Here is a 25,785-nt window from a genome sequence, read left to right on the forward strand (position 1 = left end):
CCCTGGAAATTTCTCCGACACGATGCACACCACCTAGTGTCGCCGCAGGGTGAAATGCCCCTTTAATACACAGAAGAATGGTGATTTGTGACAGAAGGAGGAATACCTAAGAAACAGAAGATGATGTGATGTGACCTGTAATGAAATGGCGCCGGTGAGTAGGACATAGAGTAGGATGAAGTATTTTTTCTGTAGATGCGTTTGTGGCTTCACGGTATACGTCCTAACTTTACCGAACTGTTAATGCCACAGCAATACTAATAAAACCGTCATCGACATAGGAGACACATTAAAGACACTGGGAAAGACAATGTAAAAACAGGTGAAAGCATGAAGTGTGTTTGTAGCGTGAGCATCTGCATTCATGTGGCGGGGTTTGGAGGCTTCAGTTCTGCAGCACAGACAGTAACAGTCTGAGCATAAATGAGGAGCTCCGAGGAGTCTGATAGAAGCAGGTGTGAAGCATGCATGCGCCAGGACTGCGTGCGAGCGTGTGTTTATGCGTGTGTATTGCACACATCACGGATGTCAGCATAAACCTGGTTGGAACATAATTTAAAATCTCACGTGACGCATGGTACACGTCGCCGATATATCGGAAAAGTTGTTTTTTTCCCGAATTACTTTGTTAAAGTCTCCCGCGACGGTAAAGACCACATCCGGATTAAAGTTCTCGTGCCGTCCAGTACTCTGTGCACTTTGTCGTGTGCCATCTTGATGTTAGCTTGTGTGTGTGAGTGTGTGAGTGTGAGTGTGAGTGTGAGTGTGAGTGTGAGTGTGAGTGTGTGTGTGTGTGTGTGTGTGTGTGTGTGTGTGTGTGTGGGGTGGGGTGGGGGGGGAGTAAACAGCTGCGATGAAAACACAGCTTAGTTTCCGCAGCAAATCACAAGGTCCGCCAGAATCTTCCGCTCCAGAGGACAGGAATTTGACAAGTTTCCAACTTTAGTGCGCCAGGAGTTGTTCATGAGGATAACTAGTTTCCAAACAGCTGCTCTCTTTGAAAATCAATAACTAGTAACAATATTTTTTAAGATTTTAATGTTTTAATAATATTACTCAAATTTCAGCCACACTCATTTAAACAGCCCTCAAAACATGACTTTTTCTGTCACGTCTGACAGCCTGAATGATTAGCTTCTTATTAGTGTTTTAAGTGTGAATGACAATAAAATATAAAGACCCGTATTTGTTTACCATGCTGTTTGAGCTCCACTGGCTGCCCTTTTCTAATGGTTATGGGCCACAAATAATGCTGCAGGGATTGTATATTGTTTAAGAGATTTGTTTTCAAATTCTTTCTGGGATTGTATGACCTGTGGGAATAATAAGTCTGGATTGTGGTCTTAGCCTGTCTTCTCTGAAGAGCCAGGTCTGCTTATGATGGCCACTCAACAGCAAGGTCACGCTTGCCGAGTCTGTACATAGTCAAGGGTTTTCCTAGTATTGGTTCTGTGAGGCATTCTGCCATTATCCACTTTATTTAGGCCAAGGCCTCTTCATGATTTGTTCATTTTTTTTTTTTTGTTGATTCTTTCCGGCATGTCAAATAGTCCTCTTTTTTCTCATTATCTAGTAACTAAATAACTGTTCGGCTCTCCTGGGGCTCTCTGGGATCTGTCTGTGTGCGTGAATAGAACGCCAAAACCAGCTTCCTTGGGAGACTCTTCAGTAGGTTAATCTATCTGTAGATGAGGGCTTAGTTATGAGAAGTTTGAGAATTGCTTTAATTTAAATGTATTCAACTTCTATAGCACTTTTGATTACAGAATGTTTTTTTTTTTAAATAATACAATCTAAAAGATATGACAGAGAGTAAATCTGGATTCCAATTTTTTATCTAAACATTTTCTGTTGTTAAAGACAGGCAGTAATGACAGCCAGCTCAAAACTCGGAGAACCGCCAGAGCGATTAAATTGGCATTTACATGCAAAACGCAGAAGTCAATGCGATCCCTCTCATTGGACCAGGACACGGTAAAAATGGCTGAAATATGCAAATCAAAATAAACAAGCTAACTATCTGCAAAAAAAAAAAAAGAGCTGATTTCTCGGAACGGAAAACAAAGGGGTGTGATGTGCTTGTCCCACTTTGAGAATCAGCGGTTGGACGTCGTCACGGCAGGCTGTCGGAACTCGGATGAAATTGGATGTTGTTTTGACAGCGTAGACGACCCCTCTGACCTCATCTTCTGGGTCATTCACAGCCTAATTTTAGTTAACCTGCATTTGTTGATGTTAGGGCCAGATCGGGTGTAACACTTTTTTAGTGGCAGGGCAACAACGTCGTGGTAAGACTGATGTTCTACAGCCGGGGCCTTTCATTAGAGGAGCATTATGTTTGTCTTGCCCAGTCCTCCGATGTCTCCTGATTGGTTGACAGAAGCACCAGATCCAAACGCAGACAGGCGTTTCCGGATGGACAAGCCCCCGGGCCCTCGTCCCCTCCCTCGTCCCCCTGCCAGTATGGGGATCCGCTCCCTGCCTCTCAGATAAGCAGCCCCAGTGTCGGGCCATCAGCTCCTTGACAAGCTACAGCCCGGCGCGTCCAGGCTCGACCCGGAGCCGGCCTGGCCGGTCAACCTGTCACCGGGAGACGGGCAGCTCGGGGCCCAGTGCGGCCCGCGGGGGAGCGTGTGAGGTCCGCTTCAGAGCCGAACCCCGGAGCGCGCCTGTCAGAGGGAAGGTGTAGGAGCTCGTTATACGGACACAAGACAGAGCCCAAAAAAACAAAAAACAAAACAAAAACCTGTTTTGCTCGAAGAAGGTGTGTTTGACAAAACACGTTCGCTATACAAATGCGGGTGTGTGTATACACACACACACACACACACGCGCGCTTATATGTAGTAAGCCTAAAATGGCGGAAACATACAGATACACACTCGGATGCTGAGGAAACCGAAGCGGACAGATGCAAACAGGCAGAAGATACACACACACACACACACACACACACTGACAATCGCTTATTAATTCAAGACCCCCCCACACACACACACCCCATACAAACCCATCCGCCAGAACGCTCAGACAGAACATGTAAGTTACTACCATAGAGCCACAGTTACAGTACAACACACACATACACGCGCTACCGCAGGGCCCTTTAGACACACACACACACACGACTGCTGACCCCTGCACACACACATACACCCAAAGGTCCCTGTGGGTTGTGCAGTGAAGCGCTTGTCTTCTTCTGGGGCCTGTGGCTCTTAGCAATTAGTGAAGCAGAAGAGAGAGATTTAAACTGGGCTGACACCATCGTGTTTCTATCGGTCTCTCTCTCACTCCCACACACACACACACACACACACACACACACACACACACACACACACAAGCACGCACACATGGAGGAGACATAAGCCATGATGACACGATAGTGTTCGAGTCCCACAGGCCACTAGAGCCCTAAAGAGGTGAGATCATAACTGATCAAATCACATTACACACACACACACACACACATGCACACGCAAACACACTCTCACACACACACAATAACGGGATCTCACAGTCTCACATCAATATTAAACATTTGTCCGGGGGAGATTTAAAAAAAAAAACATATTTTGGTGGAAGCAAAATCCAACATTTGTGAAGATGTGAATTCAGGCTCATACGACCACCTACAGACACGCCCTTCCAGTTCAAAGTGAGTGAGATGGTTGGTTTCCAGCCAAGCTGTAGCCATGTCATCCTGTCCCACCCACGAGACAAAACAAATTGCCAGCATCAGTTCCTCTAGGTTTAGGGAAAAGTTTAAAAGGTTAAGGTGAGGCAAGGGGAGTCAAAGTCAGCATCTATGTCTACAACGACTTAGAAAACTGCCAGTCTGTTTTCCTCACAGGAACAAAAGCATGACAACACACAAAGAAAACCTACACACACAAAAGCATGCCATACACACACAGTCAAGCATGCACACACATACACACGTACACACACATATAAAAGCAAAGACCCCAGAGCTAACACTAACATGACATATAACAGATTAGTGTGTGTGCTTGTGTGTGTGTGTGTGTGTGTGTGTGTGTGTGTGTGTAGATGGACTTCAACGGTTGTGAGTTTGAACAATTGGATAGACCAATGTTATTTTTATGCTTCCACTTTCATAGATTTAAGTACTTTCTAAACCTTAACCATTCAGTTAATAACCATAACTTCAGTACTTAACCCTAATCTATTTTACTTATTTTTACTTACCAAATATGTTCATCTCCCCTAGAAAAACATTTAATATTAACCTGAGCTTTGAGATCACATTGATGTGTGTGTGTGTGTGTGTGTGTGTGAACCCATTAAGGGTCAAACCACTCTATACTGTAGATTAATAAATAACATTTTGTTGCTTCTTCTGTACCTCTGTTCCTCATGTCTTTCTTGGTTCCATCTCTCCTCTTTCTCTGTGATTCCCTTCATCTATTTTTCATTCTATTTGTACACTGAAACATTTGCTATCTGGAGCCTAAAAAGGTACTTCATAGGTTCCTCCTGAGAACCACGACGGGTTCTCCTCTGGAAACAGCCGAGGGACTCTTTTGGAACAGTGTAGATGTACATCAGCAGAAGGTTGTCTCCTCTCCTGTCATACCTGTAATCTAGTCCTCCCCTGATCTATCCATCATCCATCCCTATATCCAGGGGGATGAGGTGCCGTGGCTGTTAGAGCAACCTACCAGTTACCGAAAGGTTGCCGGATCGAATACTGGATTCATCCCGTCTCCTAACAAGTTAACCCTAAATTCATCCCATTCACTCAGCGTATCAGATCCTCGATCACCTCTCCATTCCGGAGGTTGGATTAAATGCTCAGACAAGCTCTCGGTTGGATAGTGTACAAACGGACACATATCTCCTTTGGACCCAAGCTCTCGTTTGGATAGTGTACAAACGGACACATAACTCCTTTGGACCCAAGCTCTCGTTTGGATAGTGTACAAACGGACACATATCTCCTTTGGACCCAAGCTCTCGTTTGGATAGTGTACAAACGGACACATATCTCCTTTGGACCCAAGCTCTCGGTTGGATAGTGTACAAAAGGACACATATCTCCTTTGGACCCAAGCTCTCACCTCTCTTGACGCCACCACCTTCCCTTACATCTATGAAGAAACCCCACGTCCAGCTGCCCATCACGTGTCCCCCATTTCAAACTCCTCTTTCTTAAAACCCTTCCAGAGTACACAAGATGCAGTCTCCACTCCGCCAATATAGGCCCTTTAAAACGTGTCTAACACCCAGAAGAACACACAGAGGTTAGTCACACACATGCCCTCCAAGGAACAAGAGCCAAAACTCATCCTCTTTCCGTGCCCCAGACTGCACAGTGAAGAAAACAGTGGCCGAATAATTGAATCAAATAGAACACTAACAAAAACTATTTATGTGTGTGTGTGTGTGTGTTTTTAGGGGGGGGGGGGTGTCTTTTTTAGACTGAGGACAGGAAAGTCCCCATTAGTAAAATGTTTTGGATTTAGAAACAGTTTGGGGATATTTCTGTCCACGTCATACAGTTAAGTCAGAAACACTCACACACACACACACACACACAAGCATAGACACAAGTAGAAACAGTAACTATGGTTACTTCCTAAATTCCATATATGGGTCTTAATCTGTCTTCAAAGGCATCTGGTCTGTAGTAGTGTGCTATATAGGGAATAGGGTGTCATCTCTCCATAGGGCTCTGGTTAAAGTAGTGTACTATATAGGGAATAGGGTGTCATCTCTCCATAGGACTCTGGTTAAAGTAGTGCACTATATAGGGAATAGGGTGCCATCTCTCCATAGGGCTCTGGTTAAAGTAGTGTACTATGTAGGGAATAGGGTGTCATCTCTCCATAGGACTCTGGTTAAAGTAGTGTACTATATAGGGAATAGGTGTCATCTCTCCATAGGACTCTGGTTAAAGTAGTGTACTATATAGGGAATAGGGTGTCATCTCTCCATAGGACTCTGGTTAAAGTAGTGTACTATATAGGGAATAGGGTGTCATCTCTCCATAGGACTCTGGTTAAAGTAGTGTACTATATAGGGAATAGGGTGTCATCTCTCCATAGGACTCTGGTTAAAGTAGTGTACTATATAGGGAATAGGGTGTCATCTCTCCATAGGGCTCTGGTTAAAGTAGTGTACTAAGTAGTACACTAGTACAGATAAACTACAGAGTGAACTACAGATGTAGGTTCCTATTCTCTAACACCACGGCAACGGTAACCCGTGGGGACGTACAAACATCCAGCCCCAAATCAGAGCTCCGCCCAGGGGGCCACTAAACTACAGCTGAACCATCCTGATGCTCATATCCTTCAGCTGAAACACATTACAACAATTCATCCTTAACACCACCCACTGGGAGCAGAAGATGGATGGAGCATTGATGACGCTGTGTGAAAATTATAGTTTTTCATTAGGACACATCCAGCATGAAATGTTAGTGGAAAATTAAAACTAATCGGTGCCTATTTAAAACTGACTCCATCATATAACAGACCGAATAACAGTGTATATTATGGACTGCTTAATATATAGACACCCCCTTTTTTATATGTAAAGCTTGTAACCCTTTGACCCCTCTGTGTGTATGTGTGTGTGTGTGTGTGTGTGTGTCCATATCAACGTCCACTCCTCTGGTCACCCGGTGTTTTGATATTGTCACCAAGCTGTATAAGTGGACCTTAAGGTTACACACACGCACGCACACACACGCACGCACAAGCGCACGGTTGCAGTAAAGAATAGGTCTGTCAGACTGGGCCGGGTTGGTGATGTAACCATCTCACCGTTTCTCTCAGGCCCAAGGGTGAACATGCGACCTGTGACCGGTTCATACTGAGACCACCCTACATTGTTTTCCTCTGATTCAATTATCTGAGTGCCAAAGTATCTATCAGACAGGATTTGTGTCAAACTGGGCCCAAAGCAGCGGACTGGGTTTTTCTAAGGAGAGAGAGAGAGAGACAGAGAGAGAGAGAATAAGAGTTAAGATGTGTGTTTAGCAGGAGATTAGTGGGGGGGCGGGTGGAGACTAGTGTGTGTGTGTGTGTGTGTGTGTGAAAGCGGGAGAGGTGCCGTAAGGCCAGAACGTACAGAGACAGAGACGAGGGAACATTCTAATTTCCATCTCCACGGAAACCGTGATTGAGCGCAGAATCTCCGCCACAGGGAAAGAACCTCTCCGCAGCGACGAAATAGAACCACAGATAAAAAGGAAAACGACTAATTTTGTCCTTTATTTCTCCCTCCTCTACTCGTGTCTTTATTATTGTCCTCCTTTCCCCTATTTCTTTTTTCATGGATTCATCTTCATTCTCTAATTGAATATCTTCCCCTCGTTTTCTATTCTGGGTTGGTGGTTCTGGTCTGTCGCTCTATTCCAATTGGCTTTCAATTTACAAGTCATACAAACTATTAAGCACAAGCCTCTTTGAGAGCATTTATAGTAATAAACTGTCCCTTTGTCTTGGTAGTAGAAGTACTGTGTGTGTGTGTGTGTGTTTGGGTGTGTTTGTCCGTGTGGTTTTATGTACATTATTGCAGGAGGAGGGAAGGGAAGGAGGCGGGGAGGAGGCAAGGAGAAAGACTGGTGGCAGGAGGGATGGAGAGTGGAGCAGGGTAAAGCCTTTATTCTCTCCTCCACTGATCTGTCCCATGACTCCTGCTCTACTTTGGCACTGTTGTTCTGTAGGGGGGCCATGGTGTGTGTATACGGTCAAAGGTCAGTGGTTTTGCTTCTGCCATCTCCCCTGACAACCCCTTGAGGTTGGAGTGGGTATCGACCATTGTTGACAGCAACTTTGACCGAGAGTGTGTGTGTGTGTGTGCGCGTGTGTGTGTGTGCGTGCGTGTAAACATCCCCAAAATGTTACATGTGTGTCTTTGTCTCCGGCTAAGAACCGGTGGTTAGTCGTAACGTCGATGCTATGGCTAACATCCTCACCGACCGGCTGGCTGCTGATCCCATAGGGCCTCCGTGTCTCAGAACCGCTAGACGCTAACGAGCGCGAACGCTCATCTGGTGACATTAATGGAGGACTAATGGGCAAGAAATCGCAGAGGTCTAGACAGACAGACAGACAGAGGGAGAGGAGGAAAGGGTGTGGAAATGAGGAGAGGACAAGGGGAGGAAAAGGGTGGGGAGTTGAGGAGACGACAAGGGGAGGAAAGCGTGGGGAGTTGAGGAGAGGACAAGGCGAGGAAAAGGGTGGGGAGTTGAGGAGTGGAGTGTAAGAGAGTAGACAGCATGAGTAGAGAGGGGTGGAAAAGGGGAGGAGGGGTAAAAATTAGGAGAGGGGAGAATAGGAGACTAGAGCAGCTGGCCATATAGAGGATCCTCCTTCTCTTCTCCTCATCTGCATCTCTGCACTTTGGCTGGAATTCACCATGGACGGAGGCCATCTAGTTCTGGCATGGTGTGTGCGTGTGCGTGCGTGTGATTGTGCGTGCAACACAAAACAATCGCTGACTGACTATGTTGGTCCAATCAACTGCTATAAAATATATGCAGATTGAGAAAGAGATTGTCATTATTCCTCGCACTAATCTTCAACCACTACAGTTAGCGTTAATGAACAAGGCGGCTGAACAATGCGCCCGTCGTGACGGAACGGCCCAGCAAAGGTTAACCCATCGGTGTTGATCAGCCGCAGCTCATTAACCCAACGCCGTGGCACAACACAGCCACGTCTCACAGGTTCGCGTCCGCTTTCGACGTTTCAACGAGGAGGTGCGCGCGTCAATGACAAAGTCAACTTTGGATTTTCGACTGGTTATTTTCCGATTTTGACTCCTGAATGAGAACGTTAAGGGATGGGGTTTAAACAGAAATAATTACAAAAAATTTGTTTAGGCTTTTCCAAGCGGTTACTTTTTGAACTTCGATCACTACTCATGAATATGTATACTAATAGGCTGAACACACAGCAACTGTTTCACCAGAGCCATTAGGGGAGTCTGGAGGTGTCAACAGCTGTCAGACGTCGAGGGAACGCTTCCTCGTTTTGATGGGCTGCAGCATTTCATTGACCCAGTGCCGAAGGTAAGGGAAAGCCACTCGTGTTGTGGAGAAGCTGATGGGATTGAGTTGGGGATTTGATTGTCAAATTAGCCATTTTGACTCCAATTTCTTGCTAAAGGTTTCAGCCGAAAACCATATTATTTGGAACTGGTTTTCCCTCACCTCAAGTGGTCACTCTGGAGGCTATTGATTTGTCCATTATCTTCAAAGGCAGAGAAGATGATGTTCTCTCCATTGGGCTACAATGACAGGACAAGCTAAACACAACAATAATGCTACACAAGGAGACTGTAAATAGCATATATCTGGTTAACTGTTGCATTGAAAACTTACAGACCATCCATGACCACAGATCAATGTCGGGTATAGAGGAGATTAGAGGGCTCTAGTGGCCAAAATATCGGTTTTCATGGCCACTGATCTTTTCAACTTTTCAACAGTGTGGGACATTCACTGTTTTGATCCTTTTGGACATTCGTGGTGTCATGTCTGAATCAAAGGGCACACCCCTCTTCCAACAGATTAAAATAGTGGATGACTTTAATGGCGTCGCTGACTTGTAGCAGGGCATGTCCTGTGACCTCCTTGGTGACCCTTCTCCAGAGGTGGGGAGCTCCGGTGCTGTGGGGTCACATCGCTTCTGGTTTTCATCCTCTTTGCCTAATTCCCACTCGGGACACCTGGGGGAGGAGAATTACCTTACAGGTACGTAAAGAAAAATCCCTTTCAGCTCTGCAGGAGCGAACCGGCCCAGCTCTGCCTGACGCTGTTTAACCGAGACAGAGATGCACTTTGGGAGCCTCTCACAGCTGAACAAACAGCTGCACTGGCCTCTAGTGGTGGTCGAGGGGAAGCGCGGTTCCATTCAGAGTGGCCACGCACACACACACACACACACACACACAGATTACAAATGCACACACACGTACACAAAGAGATAATACACACACACACTCCAACACCACTGGCCAAAATGTCTAACGTGGATCAGAACACAAACCAAGCAAAAAACAAAAAACACACGTGGACAATGTGCTGACTAACACAAACACAAAGCCGAGCACACAAAAACAGATACAAATGTACACACTTAGGTAATGCGCACGCACACACACAGTCAACACGTACACACGTGTACACACACACACACAACGCAGGTACAGACACAATCAGCAGTTACACACACAGACACAAGGTCAAACATGCCCAACACGATGGAGAGCACACACACAAACACACACGGAACGCCACACCTACGTTAAACACGCACACACACAAACACACACGGAACGCCACACCTACATTAAAGCACACACACAAACACACATGGAATGCCACACCTACGTTAAACGCACACACACAAACACACACAGAACGCCACACCTACGTTAAACGCACACACACACACAAACACACACAGAACGCCACACCTACGTTAAACGCACACACACAAACACACACAGAACGCCACACCTATGTTAAACGCGCACACACAAACACACACGCAGTTGTTGTGGCACAAAGAAGTGTTAACTGCTTTTTATACCACCTCAGGCACACACACACACACACACACACACAACTGCCCAAAACTCAGACTCAGAAAACGGCTATGTTGCTAAATAAATTGCACATAAAGCAAACACACACGCACGGGCCACAGTAGTGGCTGACCACACAGTAGATCTGAAAGTGACGGAAACAACTGTGGTTTCTGCAGGTCGGCCGACCCCCGCCCCCCCCCCGCCCACCCCCCCACACATTCTGCATGTCGGCGCACTGTTCTGCTACAACGCGCTTCACTGGAATCCATGGTGTCATCGATGTGACCCAGTTTAAAGACATTTATATCAGATGTAGTATTTGTGTGTAGCAGTTTTATTTTTTGATCCATTTATTATTATTATTTACAATGTGATTGAATCAATCCCAGCTCTTATGCCCTTTAATGGGAAAATACATCAGGTCTTTGCCCGGTCACCCCTTGACTTTCGCCCCCTGAATGTCAGCTAACCAGGCTGACGGGTAGCGTTGCCCTCATCACACTCTTGTGTTTATTTCCAGCCCTAACAGCTGCCTGACATCTGGATTATTTTCTGAGGCAGTGTAGTTCACTTGATTTGTTTTTTTCTTATCTGATGTGCTTGTCTGGGTTGCTGCCCTGGAGCGAGACATCTCCCTGGAGCGAAACATCTCCCCAGCTTCTGTTTGGGACAACGGTCAGTCATCTGTTCAGGAAGGTCCTGTACACAACACCAAAAAGAGATGATCATCAGTTAGGAAAATTGTTTCCCTTTTTAACTTAACGCTGTTCCTTCCTCTGCCACTTGTAGGTGCTGTTTCCTCCTGTCAGGATGGGATCTCTGGATCAGAGGTGGAGCTGATAGTCAGACCAGGAGACGATGTCACTCTACTGTGACTGTAGAACATCCACTAGTGTACATCTCACATTGTTCAGGAACAGTTCTCATGAGTACCGGCCATCTCTTTTCAGTTCAATGCACTATAATGGCAATTACCAAGAGCTTGAGCACAGTTCCCAAATCTTTCCATGGATATATTCTGGTATGGAACCGCTCTTACAACACCCTACATTCTACCTGATTCAGAACATCACTGAGCCTGAGAGGTTGGTTCTTTTAAGTTCCTAAACCGGAAGAGCACACAATTTCACCTCCACACCCGAAGACTGTGGTCTGTGTTGGCCAGAACACAGCCAGAACACAGCCGGACATCCACCAGATGTTCTTATTCTCTGGATGGAGGAAGGATGAGCCCAAACTGACATGGTACCTGCACCACAGGGAGATGCAGGGCCGGTTATAGGCATAAACAACATAAACGCTCGCTAAGGGCCCAACCGCTAGAGAGCTCACGACCGCTGGGAGAGGGGGCCCCGAATAATAGAACAGTCTGGACTTCCATCTCAGCTGGGAGAAAGGTTGAAAGGTGAACAGACGTGTAGCGGCAGCATGGTTCTGGATCCAGGGAAGTTCTTCTCAGGAGGCCGATTCCTTTTTCCTAAAGCAGGTTGCATTTCTTTCCGTCAGAGCCCAGAGCTCTGACTCCAGTGCCTTCACAGCCAGGAGCATTAGGGCGACACAGGACATCAGCATTCAATGCAACTGAAACCGTCACAACGTACTACCTTTGTAAGACTTGGAGTTGGCAAACAGGATTTGTTTTTTATGAGTACTTAACAGGTGCTTGAAAGTGTTAGCCTTTGTGTAGGTTTGAGTGTGTGGTTTGCTTCTCTGTAGGGGAGGTTAAAGCTAGGCCAGTCATTCAGGTCAAATGCGAGGCTCTGAGGTAGGCCGAAACCATTGTTTCTGTGTACTTCCTACTGTAACCCAGGGTGGATGTGTGCGTGTGTGTACACAAAAGTGAGTACACCCCTCACATTTTTTGCAAATATTTGATTGTACACTGTTATACAAGCTGTACACTCACTACTTTACATTGTAGCAAAGTGTCATTTCTTCAGTGTTGTCACAGGGAAAAATATAATCAAATATTTCTAAAAATGTGAGGGGTGTACTCTCTTTTGTGAGATCCTGTATATAAAATAATTAACATTGTAATTATTATTTAATGCGTTTTTTGAAAAAGGTGTCAGGTGTCCCTGTTTTAGTGTTCTGTTATATAAGAGTTCAGGTACTGGTGTCATTCAGTTGCTTCACCAACACTTCTGAAACTCACCATAGGAGGTGTGACTCAGTCAAACGTTTGAACTGCTCACATCACTCTCTGCACAAGACCATGGGTAATATTTAAAACCTGTCTCTGACAGCAAACCTGTCTCTGATATGTACAGTACCACAATCAATTCATTAGTCCAAGTCGGAAGACACTTTCCGGACCTTGGAAAAGCATTACTGGAAAAAGAATGAAACTATGAATAATTTACATTTCATATATTTTTATTGAACGTTAAAGAAAACAAATACAATTCTGTATACAAACAGCTATGTTAGCATTTCACCTGAAGTGAACATCACAATTCTAATTAATGTAATTATTTTAAGGAAATACTACAGAAACAAAATGCTAAATGTAATTTAAAAGAAAATGTATAAAACGATCTTGTCTTACCATTGAAAATGGTACACAAATGAATGGATAAAAATGATACAAATGAATTACACACTGTTTTGAATAGGTAAAGGTATGGATATTCTACACCTGAAAGACAGTTCCTGGGGTTTGGGTCCTTCATTATTATTGTAGTTGAAGACTAGCGGTCAAACATTGAGCTGTGATTAGCCAAGTATCCACACACAATGTGGTCTGGAAATAATATGAATCAAAAGCAATAGAAACAAATCTAATGAATACAAACACACCAGATATCTCACCAATATAAGCGTGACAGTGAAAAGCCTCCATATCATAAGATTATTTAAGAATCAGAGAGCAACAGATAACATACATTCCATACAACTAGCAGTGCAGGCTATTTTGGTTACGATAGATTGTTGTTTTAGCATAGAAACAACGGTTGTGGAGTTGACAATGTTACTATTTAATTATGAAGAACTTCATAATTAAATTGATTAGGAAACATGGAGTATCATATATTTTACTCACTTTCTAGTATATTTCACACAGTGATGGACAATTTAGAGAAGGGGAAGTTTGTCCCCAAATCACAGATGTGTTCACAGCAACGTGTGTCAATTGATGAAGTCATTAGTGAGTAAAGAACTCAACTTGTTACAATGACATGACATTAGAACATTTAAAGGAACAGGCTTTCTTACAGCATATATGGAGATTACATTACACGTAATTTCATAGATGTCTATACTTTTACAGGACTCACTCTTCTGTTATAAATGGCTGGTATATGTCACACTCTGCTGGTATTGATGGCTGGAATAGGTCACACTCTGCTGGTATTGATGGCTGGTATAGGTCACACTCCACTGGTATTGCTGGCTGGTATAGGTCATAGTCTGCTGGTATTGATGGCTGGTATAGGTCACACTCTTCAGTTATAAATGGCTGTTTTAGGTCACACTCTTGGTATTGATGGCTGGTATAGGTCACAGTCTGCTGATATTAATGGCTGGTATAGGTCACACTCTGCTGGTATTGATGGCTGGTATAGGTCACAGTCTGCTGGTATTGATGGCTAGTATAGGTCACACTCTGCTGGTGTTGATGGCTGGTATAAGTCACACTCTTTTGGTATTGATGGCTGAGTAGGTACTGAAGTCAGAGTCCTGGACTTGTTTCTTCTTCTTTGGTCTTGGTCCCTGACGGATCTCCAAAGAGGCATAACAGAGTTCTACTTCCTGCTGAGTGAGAGAGAGGGGGGGGGGGGAATGTGTGATTTAAATTAGGCTTATATCAGTTGTATTATAATAACTAATGCCTTTTTTATAACTTTTGTTTTCTTTTATATTTTATATATAGATTTGGAAAGGGCTGCAAATGTGTTTACTACAAATCAAAATGGCCACCCTTCACAGAACTACAACACCCATTCCGGGATAGATGCAATACCTTCTCTCTGCTATCCCTGGTGGAGGTGCTGTTCAGGGGAACCTGCGTCTCAGTAACAGCTGTGGAGTTTGTCATTATTATAATTAAAAAAAAGTCAACAGTTATTAGGGAAAAATATAACAATAGTTTAATCATAGAATTACACTAAAACATAAGACATAGATAGCCTCTAAGATTGATGTAAAATACATGATATGTAAGGGTGACTAAACACAAAACGCTTTACACTAATGTAAGACATTAGAAATATAGTGTGTTACAAATATAGTGTAAGAAGGTTTACCTGTTTTTCTGCTGAAGGAGTAGACACAGAAGGAGGAGAGGAGAGAAGAGAGGAGAACAGACACAGGACACAGACTGAACATCAGAGTCCAACACAGACCACAGTCTTCAGGAGGGGAGGAGGGCTTGGTTGGACTGATATCTGGACCGAACACACAGGAATACATTAAGTCATAAACTGAACCTCCTCCCGTTAAGGAAACTAGATGTGCAGAAACAAAGACAAAGACAAATGAAGCTTAAATTTTTCTATTACCCAACAAAAGTCTGGTGGTGACATTTCCATGGTGATAGACCTCTTTGCTTTCAATAACTTGTTCATCCACCACCTTAGTCTCCATGGTCCCACAGTAGTAGAGTCCCAGGTCAGATTCAGTGATGTTCTCAATCAGTAGGTCATAGGTGTTGTTTGATGGGTTCCACAGTGGAGTGAACCGAGGAAAATTCACTGTCGTTCTAACTGGCATAATTAGAAGAGGCTGATGCTGGTGAGAGCAGTTCCTGAACCATGTGATATATATTCCAGTGGATGGTCTGCAGTCACAGTACAGAGTCACATTGTGTCCTGGTCTGACTATCAGCTCCACCTCAGATCCAGAGATCCCATCCTGACTGGAGGAGACAGCACCTACAGGTAACAGACGAAGAATCATCATAAACTTCTCTACATGCAGAAATACAGCAAACAACATTGTCCAAACAACATCTCAGTAATTAAACACAGGCAACTATTTTCCTAGTAAAACACGTTGACTCACATATGGTTACAATTAAAGCGATACAAAACGTGTCCATCTTGTTGTTTTAGGTCTGGTGTGTTGTCTGAGGGTATCTGGGTCTAGGGGTGCAGATTTCCGTGATGACGACAGTAGACAGAGCTTTACCATGAAAGGACATAAGAGCAGAGATTGGTTCAGTTGAATGGAAAGTTTCGAGCTTGTGGCCCATCTCTCGGAAACCCATGTCCTGTGACGTGAAGAGGAAGGTCTCGCATTGTAAAGAGTCAGACATCTTTCACATCACCTAGACAGAGTTGAGGTTGTCAATGTAGACTGCAGCACTTCATTACGTTTTTTTAATCTAAAACAAGCACAAAGCTTCCTGTCAATGGAGAGTCAAACACTCCTTCTAGATGATATCTGACCTCTGAAACAGAAACATTCAGTCATAGAAGACAAGAGCCTAAAGGAGGCCTACAGACCTTCATAATGACACTTAATAACATTACTTCCGGTTTAATGTTTGCGCAACTTTACACATTATCAATCATAAATGTAAAATAATGTAGGTCGATATTATTAACTGTTTGAAGTACAGTCAGTCAGAGGCTTTTATAAACTGGGTCACACAGATGACCCTCTAGATTGTAATCCAGAGGTTTAAACTCAAAAACTCAGCTGATGAGCAAAACAAACACCAAGGATGAGAAGACAACACTCATAGAGACACTGAATACACAGAGTGATTTCTTGCTCAATCAATGTTTGTAGAGCATTATTAAACTGCTGTTGTAAATAGAGTACAATACCCATGATGCATTAGGTGACACACTGGTATGACACTCAACCGACTGTAGTGATTCTTGTTTCCCTGGTGATGTGTGATGCATATTTCTGTGTGTAGCACACACACAGCATCAGTACAACATCAAAACCACATTCAGAAATGCAGATACAAATTCACTGTTACCATTTTGCAGAAGAATGTGAAAATGTAACATTGAAAAGCATATGCACTTCAGTCCTCTTTGTGCGAATAGCAAAACGATGGCAGCAGAAACAGGAAGTCGTGTGGGTTTTCTGTACTGAGGTCTTTATGAAAAAGATGTGTTCATAAAGTATATTTTGTGGTGTAACATTTTAGAAAAAGTAATATTAGAGGTTATTTATGGTTTATACATAAAGTATGTATATGTTTCCATTTATTTGTGTGTTCATATCCATGTGTGTGTGTGTGTGTGTGTGTGTGTGTGTGTGTGTGTACAGCATGTAAATGTGCACATGACTATAAATGTATGTAAAGGTCTGTGTGTGTGGTTTGTGGTCGTATCAGCTAGAGCTGTGGTTCTGTAGAGCCTTAAGGGGGGCTGGACTCACCGACCCATTTGCTCACAGACCCAGCTACCCTCTGACACTACTACTCACTGACACTGCTACTCACTGACACTGCTACTCACTGACACTGCTACTCTCAGACACTACTACTCACTGACACTGCTACTCACTGACACTGCTACTCTCTGACCCTGCTACTCTCTGACACTGCTACTCTTTGACATTACTACTCACTGACACTGCTATTCACTGACATTGCTACTCTCTGACACTACTACTCTTTGACATTACTACTCTCTGTCACTACTACTCTCTGACACTACTACTCCCTGTCACTACTACTCTCTGACACTACCACTCTCTGACATTGCTACTCTCTGTCACTACTACTCTCTGTCACTACTACTCCCTGTCACTACTACTCTCTGACACTACCACTCTCTGACATTGCTACTCTCTGTCACTACTACTCCCTGTCACTGCTACTCTCTGACACTACCACTCTCTGACATTGCTACTCTCTGTCACTACTACTCTCTGTCACTACTACTCCCTGTCACTACTACTCTCTGACACTACCACCCTCTGACATTGCTACTCTCTGTCACTACTACTCTCTGTCACTGCTACTCTCTGTCACAACTACTCTCTGTCACAACTACTCTCTGTCACTACTACTCTCTGACACTACTACTCTCTGTCACTACTACTCTCTGACACTACTACTCTCTGTCACAACTACTCCCTGTCACTACTACTCTCTGTCACTACTACTCTCTGTCACTACTACTCTCTGACACTACTACTCTCTGTCACAACTACTCCCTGTCACTACTACTTTCTGACACTACTACTCTCTGTCACTACTACTCTCTGTCACTACTACTCCCTGTCACTGCTACTCTCTGACACTACCACTCTCTGACACTACTACTCTCTGTCACTACTACTCTCTGACACTACTACTCTCTGTCACAACTACTCTCTGACACTACTACTCTCTGTCACAACTACTCCCTGTCACTACTACTTTCTGACACTACCACTCTCTGACATTGCTACTCTCTGTCACTACTACTCCCTGTCACTACTACTCTCTGACACTACCACTCTCTGACATTGCTACTCTCTGTCACTACTACTCTCTGTCACTACTACTCCCTGTCACTGCTACTCTCTGACACTACTACTCTCTGACATTGCTACTCTCTGTCACTACTACTCTCTGTCACTACTACTCTCTGTCACTACTACTCTCTGACACTACTACTCTCTGTCACAACTACTCCCTGTCACTACTACTTTCTGACACTACCACTCTCTGACATTGCTACTCTCTGTCACTACTACTCCCTGTCACTACTACTCTCTGACACTACTCTGACATTGCTACTCTCTGTCACTACTACTCTCTGACACTCACCATCCGAAGTACAACATGAACTGTCTCTGTTTCTTTGACAGCTTCTAATGTAGTAAACAGTTTGATATTTGATCTTGAAGTCTAACATTCTTTTTGTTTCACTCATATATCTGAGCTGAATGAGTTCTGTATGTGTGTAGGCTGTTTTTCCTCCACAGGTGTTTCCAGTAGCGAGGACTACAGATCAAGATGGCAATCCAAAATAAAATAAAATATACACTTTGACTGTTGTATTGTTGCTCTCTATTTTCACTTCATGCCATGATAGTCTTGCTCGGATGAGCAGTCTTAGTTGAAGTGAAATTTGTTTGAGATTACAACCAGTTTGAGATCAAACAAAGACATGAGTTACAAGATATGTGACTGAGGTCAAAACACTTGTTTAATAACACAGCAGTCAGTTATAAATCTAATGCCTTAATTGATTAGGATTTGTGTGAAAAGACAAATGTATTTATAAGTTAGAGAAAACTTACCCGTTTTTAGAAACAGAAGGTGTGGAGGAGATCTGAACAAACACAAGTGACCACATGGGATTAATAACAAATGTGTTGTTTGTTTTTTGTGCTGAGATATAACTGAAGGTCAAAGAGTCAATGGAAACAGTGGTGGCTTACTCCCACACCTGGAGCCTCTGGCCTACATTACTGAAAAGTACCAGAGGAAGCAGGACGATCACAGACTCACACCCAGGCAGGCAAGCTCCTATGAAAACACACACACACAGACTGACACATTCCGACAGACCACAAAACTACAGCAAATTGTGGCTTAAGTTGTGATGATGTATGTTGTGTGTGTCTGTCTGTGTATTTGACTATGTGTGTATTTTGTGTGTTGCTCAGTTGGTATAGCAAAGACAATGTGGCAGATGTTTATCCACGAGGGACCAATATAAGACAAAAGAATGTATGGTCCTTGAGACAGTCTCTTCTGGCACTGTAACTCTCCAAATAGTCTGCATTCTGCATTGCAAATCATGAATGGCTGATTTACAAGATTCTGTTGTACACACTAAAACATGGTGCATCTAGCACAAACACACAAGGAACTATGGGTAAAAGAATGACATGTCCCAATTCTAAGGAAATTACACACATCACTAATGTTGACCAAATGTATAACAAGAACTATTACCTGGTTTTAGGTTTACCAGAAAGAAACATGATTTGTACATTGAAAAAGACATGCTGCACAGATAATTGTGAAGTCCTTTTCCTCATGAATCAGTACGTCCTCATGGGGACACAGCCTAGAGTTCCATCCACAAGAATAACTGGCCTCTGATTCGTTGCTGGACTTCCTCCTGGTTCCTTGGAGATCCTGAGATCAAAACAAAAGAAAATCTGGTAGAATCATTAAATCCAACATGGATTTACATTTAGGTCCGGAAATCATTGAACACTGACAAGAGTTTTGTTATTTTGTCTGTTTACCAACATCTATTCAAGTTACAGTTAAATAATTAATATGCGATTAAAGTGTTTTAAAGTGTCAGCTTTAATTTGAGGTTATCACATCCAAATTAGAGGAATGATTTAGAGTTTTTACACCTCTTTAATATGTAGACCCCTCTTTTACAAGGGACCAGAAGTAACTGGACAATTGATTCAAAAGCTGTTTCATGGACAGATGTGGGCTTCATTATCAATTAAGCAGGTAAAAGGTAAGTTGAATCCATGTCTGGCATTCACATTTGGAAGCTGTTGCTGTGAACCCACAATGCAAGTAAAACAGGCCATTGTTAGGCTGCATGGAAAAGGCTTGGAACGCCTCATGATCCAAAGCAAATCACATCATCTGTAAAACACAGTGGAGGCAGTTTGATGGCATGGGAATGAATGGCTTCCAATGGCACTGGGTCACTATTAATGTTGATGGTGACAGAAGACAGAAACAGCTGGATGAATTCTGAAGTATATATGGATATATCGTCTGCTCATATTCAGCCAAATACAGCAAAGCTGATCGAAACAGCGCTTCACTTTAAAGATGGACAATGACCCAAAACATACTGCAGAAGCAACCCAGGAGTATTTGCTCAAAGAATCACAGGATGAATAATTTTTTATAGTTTTAGAACCTGTGTTCATATATCTCACACAAAATCAGAGTAGTGTTGAAAATGTTGAATCGTCTGATTACACTTTGGACAACTTCATGGTAGCTAGTAACAACCACACATTCACACCCAGGCATGCACAGACCTAAGCAGACACACACACAGGTCGACGCACAGAGCTCTTAAAAAGTGTGTGTCTTAGGGGGTTTTGACTGGTTTTGTTTAGACACTAAAAGCGCTTGGCTACGTTATAGGGCTGTGTTAGTCTGTGTCTCCTGAGGACATGTACCACTGTTTTATTCGGTCTCCTGAGGACATGTACCACTGTGTTAGTCTGTGTTTTCTGAAGACATGTACCACTGTGTTAGTCTGTGTCTCCTGAGGACATGTACCACTGTTTTAGTCTGCGTTTTCTGAGGACATGTACCACTGTGTTAGTCTGTGTTTTCTGAAGACATGTACCACTGTGTTAGTCTGTGTCTCCTGAGGACATGTACCACTGTGTTAGTCTGTGTCTCCTGAGGACATGTACCACTGTGTTAGTCTGTGTCTCCTGAGGACATGTACCACTGTGTTAGTCTGTGTCTCCTGAGGACATGTACCACTGTGTTAGTCTGTGTCTCCTGAAGACATGTACCACTGTGTTAGTCTGTGTCTCCTGAGGACATGTACCACTGTGTTAGTCTGTGTCTCCTGAGGACATGTAACACTGTGTTAGTCTGTGTCTCCTGAGGACATGTACCACTGTGTTAGTCTGTGTCTCCTGAAGACATGTACCACTGTGTTAGTCTGTGTCTCCTGAGGACATGTACCACTGTGTTAGTCTGTGTCTCCTGAGGACATGTACCACTGTGTTAGTCTGTGTCTCCTGAAGACATGTACCACTGTGTTAGTCTGTGTCTCCTGAAGACATGTACCACTGTGTTAGTCTGTCTCCTGAGGACATGTACCACTGTGTTAGTCTGTGTCTCCTGAGGAAATGTACCACTGTGTAAGTCTGTGTCTCCTGAGGACATGTACCACTGTGTTAGTCTGTGTCTCCTGAGGACATGTACCACTGTGTTAGTCTGTGTCTCCTGAGGACATGTACCAATGTGTTAGTCTGTGTCTCCTGAGGACATGTACCACTGTGTTAGTCTGTGTCTCCTGAGGACATGTACCACTGTGTTAGTCTGTGTCTCCTGAAGACATGTACCACTGTGTTTGTCTGTGTCTCCTGAGGACATGTACCACTGTGTTAGTCTGTGGTCTGTGGCCAAAGACCACTACTAAGTAGGTGACTGATCAATTCAACCACAGTAAATACATCCACACAGTGAGTAACACCACAGTAAATACATCCACACAGTGAGTAACACCACAGTAAATACATCCACACAGTGAGTAACACCACAGTAAATACATCCACACAGTGAGTAACACCACAGTAAATACATCCACACAGTGAGTAACACCACAGTAAATACATCCACACAGTGAGTAACACCACAGTAAATACATCCACACAGTAAGTAACACCACAGTAAATACATCCACACAATGAGTAACACCACAGTAAATACATCCACACAGTGAGTAACACCACAGGAAATACATCCACACAGTGAGTAACACCACAGTAAATACATCCACACAGTGAGTAACACCACAGTAAATACATCCACACAGTGAGTAACACCACAGTAAATGCATCCACACGGTGAGTAAATCCACGTGCTGAGTTACACCACAGTAAATACATCCACAGATTGAGTTACACCACAGTAAATACATCCACAGATTGAGTTACACCACAGTAAATACATGCACAGTAAATATATCCACATGATTATGTATTGTTGAAAATAATAATATTAATAATAGTAAAAATAATAATAATCATCATTTCACACAATTAAATAATAAAAAAAAAACATCTTGTGTTCATACAGTACACCGCACAACCTGGGTTCAAATATAGTGACTCATGACACAGGATACATTTTTTTTTAATTATTTTGTTCGCCCAGTTGGTCAGTGATTTGCAGAGAAAACGCTCATCCAGTAATTTACTGTAATCTGCTTTACATTTCAAGGGTTCAGTTGAGACATTGTGTGGTAGTTTAGTGGATGGAAACACTTGTGGTTTCAGACCTGAAGGCCCCTTAACATGGCAGAATAACTAGAACACCAAAACCATGATTCTATAGTGACTGATTCTGATTGTATTGTGACTGTACATAGTAGGATTCTGATTGTATTGTGACTGTACATAGTAGGATTCTGATTGTATTGTGACTGTACATAGTAGGATTCTGATTGTATTGTGACTGTACATAGTAGGATTCTGATTGTATTGTGACTGTACCTAATAGGTTTGATTATTGTATCGCTGGTTGCATTAACGTCCAGAGAGGCCAAAGCTGTCACAGTCGCTGGGAGGCAGGACACAAGGCATTACTTCATTAGGATCCCATATTAGAGGCAATGCAGGGCAGCTGCCTCTAACTCAATCAATAAAATGTATTTATAAAGCCCTTTTTACAACAGCAGTGCTTTTACAGAGACCCCCAGCCTTAAACCCCAAGAAGCAACTACCTTTGGAGCAAGGGATGTAACATTTAAGAGTATCATTTTGAGATGCGAGGTGATGCAGTCATTTCTATTTGTGAAGGAAGTGGAGGAAGGCTTTATCTTAATAAGGTTGTTTTTGTTAGCACTACCTTGTTTAACTTTTCTCAGCCTGGAACGAGTCACAGTGGCAAGAGGTAAAGCTGTACTAACTATTCTGGCTATGCTATCGACAGACTCCACTATGCTAGCAGGCTGGCTAACAGCCTGACCTGCACCAAGAGGGCATCCCTGCTGTCAGGTCCTGCCTATCACTCCTAGACAAACATACAGAGGCATTTCTTTACACAGGATATGACACAAGCAGGATGTTGTAGGTTTTTAGGCCTCAGTCTAACTTTCTCAGCGGGCAGAAATTATACCTAAATTAATACTAGAGGGCTTTCGGGTGGCACATTGTCTGAGTTTGTCTGTATGTTTTCCCGTGACATCAAGTGACTTTGGTGTTAAAGGTGTGCACCTCGTCGTTAGACCCTCCCCATCACATCACAGGACATGGGTTTCAGAGAAAAAGACCACAAGCTGAACATTTTCCACTCGCTTGAGCCAATCACTGCTCTGCTGCCCTTTAATGGTGAAGTCGATCTAGTCACCATCACGGAAATACACGCCAGCGACTCTCTGACAACATCAGACCCTGCTACTCTCCGATAACATCAGAACCTGCTACTCAGACAGATGGACAGGTTGGGGGTTGCTCTCATCATAATCTTATGTGAGTACACTAATATGTCTCTTTTCTTCTTGTTTGCTGCAGAGCTGTAAACTGCAACAATTGAAACATATTTAGTTGATTTTGTCAGATTTACGTTAACATTTATTTCAGCATGGGAAAGCTTGTTCATGAAGAGAAGTCTTCATAAAGTCATGTTAAGATGTCTTCCATGTTATTTGTTCATTTTGGAGTAGAATTTAATCTCAACAGGCATGTTTTGTTCTGTTACAGGCCAACTTGTAGGTGCTGTTTCCTCCAGTCAAGATGGGATCTCTGGATCAGAGGTGGAGCTGATAGTAAGACCAGGAAACAATGTGACTCTTTACTGTGACTGCAGGACATCCACTGGAGTAGATATTATGTGGTATAGGAACTGCTCTCACAAGCACCAGCCTCCTCTTGTTATTTCATCTTACCAGGATTCTGGTAAATCCTTAGAAGAATATTTTCAAAATGTTACTCCTCGGTTTACTTTGTTGTGGAACCCTTCTAACAACACCTATGATCTACTGATTGAGAACATCACTGAATCTGACCTGGGACTCTACTACTGTGGGACTATGGAAACTAAGGTGAACATTGGACAATCTGTTGAAAATCAACACTTCTACAGCTATGGAAATGTCACCACAAGGCTTTCATTAGGTAAGAACTTAATATTGTTCAAGCTGCATCTTATTTCTGTATCATGGGAATTGGTGTGAAAAGACAGTTGCTGTAGTGTCTGCAGTGATATGAAGGTAATTCTCCATTAAAACGGTCCTGTGTGTTTATGTCCAGACATCAGTCCAACCAAGCCCTCCTCCTGCAATACTGAAGACTGTGGTCTGTGTTGGACTCTGATGTTCAGTCTGTGTCCTGTGTCTGCGCTCCTCTCCTCTCTCCTCTCCTCCTCCTGTGTTTACTCCTTCTGCAGAAAAAGAAACGGTACAGCACCTCATGTTACTTTCAACCTTGTCCGCTCTTTCACTTTGTAATCTATGTAACATTTAATCCATTAGGTAGTACTTCATGTATTCATATTATTGACCTCAACCGTTAGTCAATGCTACTGTCGATATGAGGAACGTCTTATAGCCTAGCATTTTTATATTTTGCATTTTTTACTTAAAGGTTTGCATATTTTCTTGGTTTTAGTGAGTTTTAATAATGCCAAAATCCATTTTACAGCAACAATGGAGACAGCAGAGGTTCCTCTGAACAGGATCAACACCACAGGAAGTGGCAGCAGAGAGAAGGTACTGTGCCTGTTTCACAAAGGGTATTGTAGTTCTATTGAAGGCTATCATTTTTTGTAGTCCACCTACTTTTGTAACCAGGTCTTATTCCAGTCAGTAGCATGGATACATTGTATACAAAAACATCTGTGATGATGTATTCAATATTTTTGGGGATTGATGATAAAATATCTCCCTTGTCTCTCTCTGTGTCTCGTCATTCTCTCTGTGTCTCTGTCTATCAGGAGGAACAAGACCTGTGTTACGCCTCGCTGGATATCCGTCAGGGACAGAAGAGACCAAAGAAGAAGAAAGTGCAGAACTCTGACTTCAGTACCTATTCAGCCATCAAATACCAGCAGAGTGTGACCTAAACCAGCCATCAATACCAGGAGACAGCCCTTACAGAAATACAAATGTTTTTTGTTTAATTTTAATGAAATTAGAGTTCATACTGTGTAAAAAAACAAACAGTAAAAAAGAGTCTCCACAATATTTAGTACATTTTGCTGTCTTTATTAACCAAGAAATACAGAGATTTCTTCATTTCTCCAGACACAAAGGAAACCACTCCAATCACAACCATGGCAGGTGAGCAATACAAGCAGGGCCGGTCCTAGACATTTGTAACATATGCGGTTGCCAAGGGCCCCCGGCCACTAGAAACATTTTGCTTAGGGCCCCCAAAGCCTAGAGCCCCTCCTTTATTACTGTGGATACATTATCATATTTTACTGAAATGACAATGTAAAAATGTCTTGCGTTCAAAGTTGTGGCCTATACACCAAGAGGGTGTGGCTCTTATGCTAAACGGGTGTGACCTATTACCAACTGTGACTTTAGTAGACTTTAGTAGAAATAGGGTTGTGGCTTTACGTGATTACTG

The 25,785-nt window shown here is 43.1% G+C and overlaps 1 protein-coding gene across 2 annotated transcripts; it reads left to right on the forward strand.

Moving 5' to 3' along the window:
• On the forward strand, window positions 1-25,362 carry LOC109615127. 2 transcript variants are annotated; one of them, XM_020043644.3, is made up of 8 exons: window positions 1-154; window positions 8,950-9,049; window positions 9,550-9,733; window positions 11,196-11,268; window positions 23,914-24,327; window positions 24,463-24,609; window positions 24,853-24,920; window positions 25,145-25,362. In XM_020043644.3, the coding sequence occupies exons 3-8, from the start codon at window positions 9,563-9,565 to the stop codon at window positions 25,271-25,273; spliced, it is 1,002 nt and encodes a 333-aa protein (XP_019899203.1). In that variant the 5' UTR covers window positions 1-154; window positions 8,950-9,049; window positions 9,550-9,562; the 3' UTR covers window positions 25,274-25,362. The 2 variants fall into 2 exon arrangements, with proteins under 2 accessions (XP_019899203.1, XP_019899204.1); XM_020043645.2 differs by lacking the exons at window positions 1-154; window positions 8,950-9,049; window positions 9,550-9,733; window positions 11,196-11,268 and adding an exon at window positions 23,129-23,682.
• Window positions 25,363-25,785: the final 423 nt, after the last annotated feature.

This window comes from Esox lucius, chromosome 25, assembly GCF_011004845.1.
Source record: "Esox lucius isolate fEsoLuc1 chromosome 25, fEsoLuc1.pri, whole genome shotgun sequence".
Taxonomy (NCBI): Eukaryota; Metazoa; Chordata; class Actinopteri; order Esociformes; family Esocidae; genus Esox; species Esox lucius.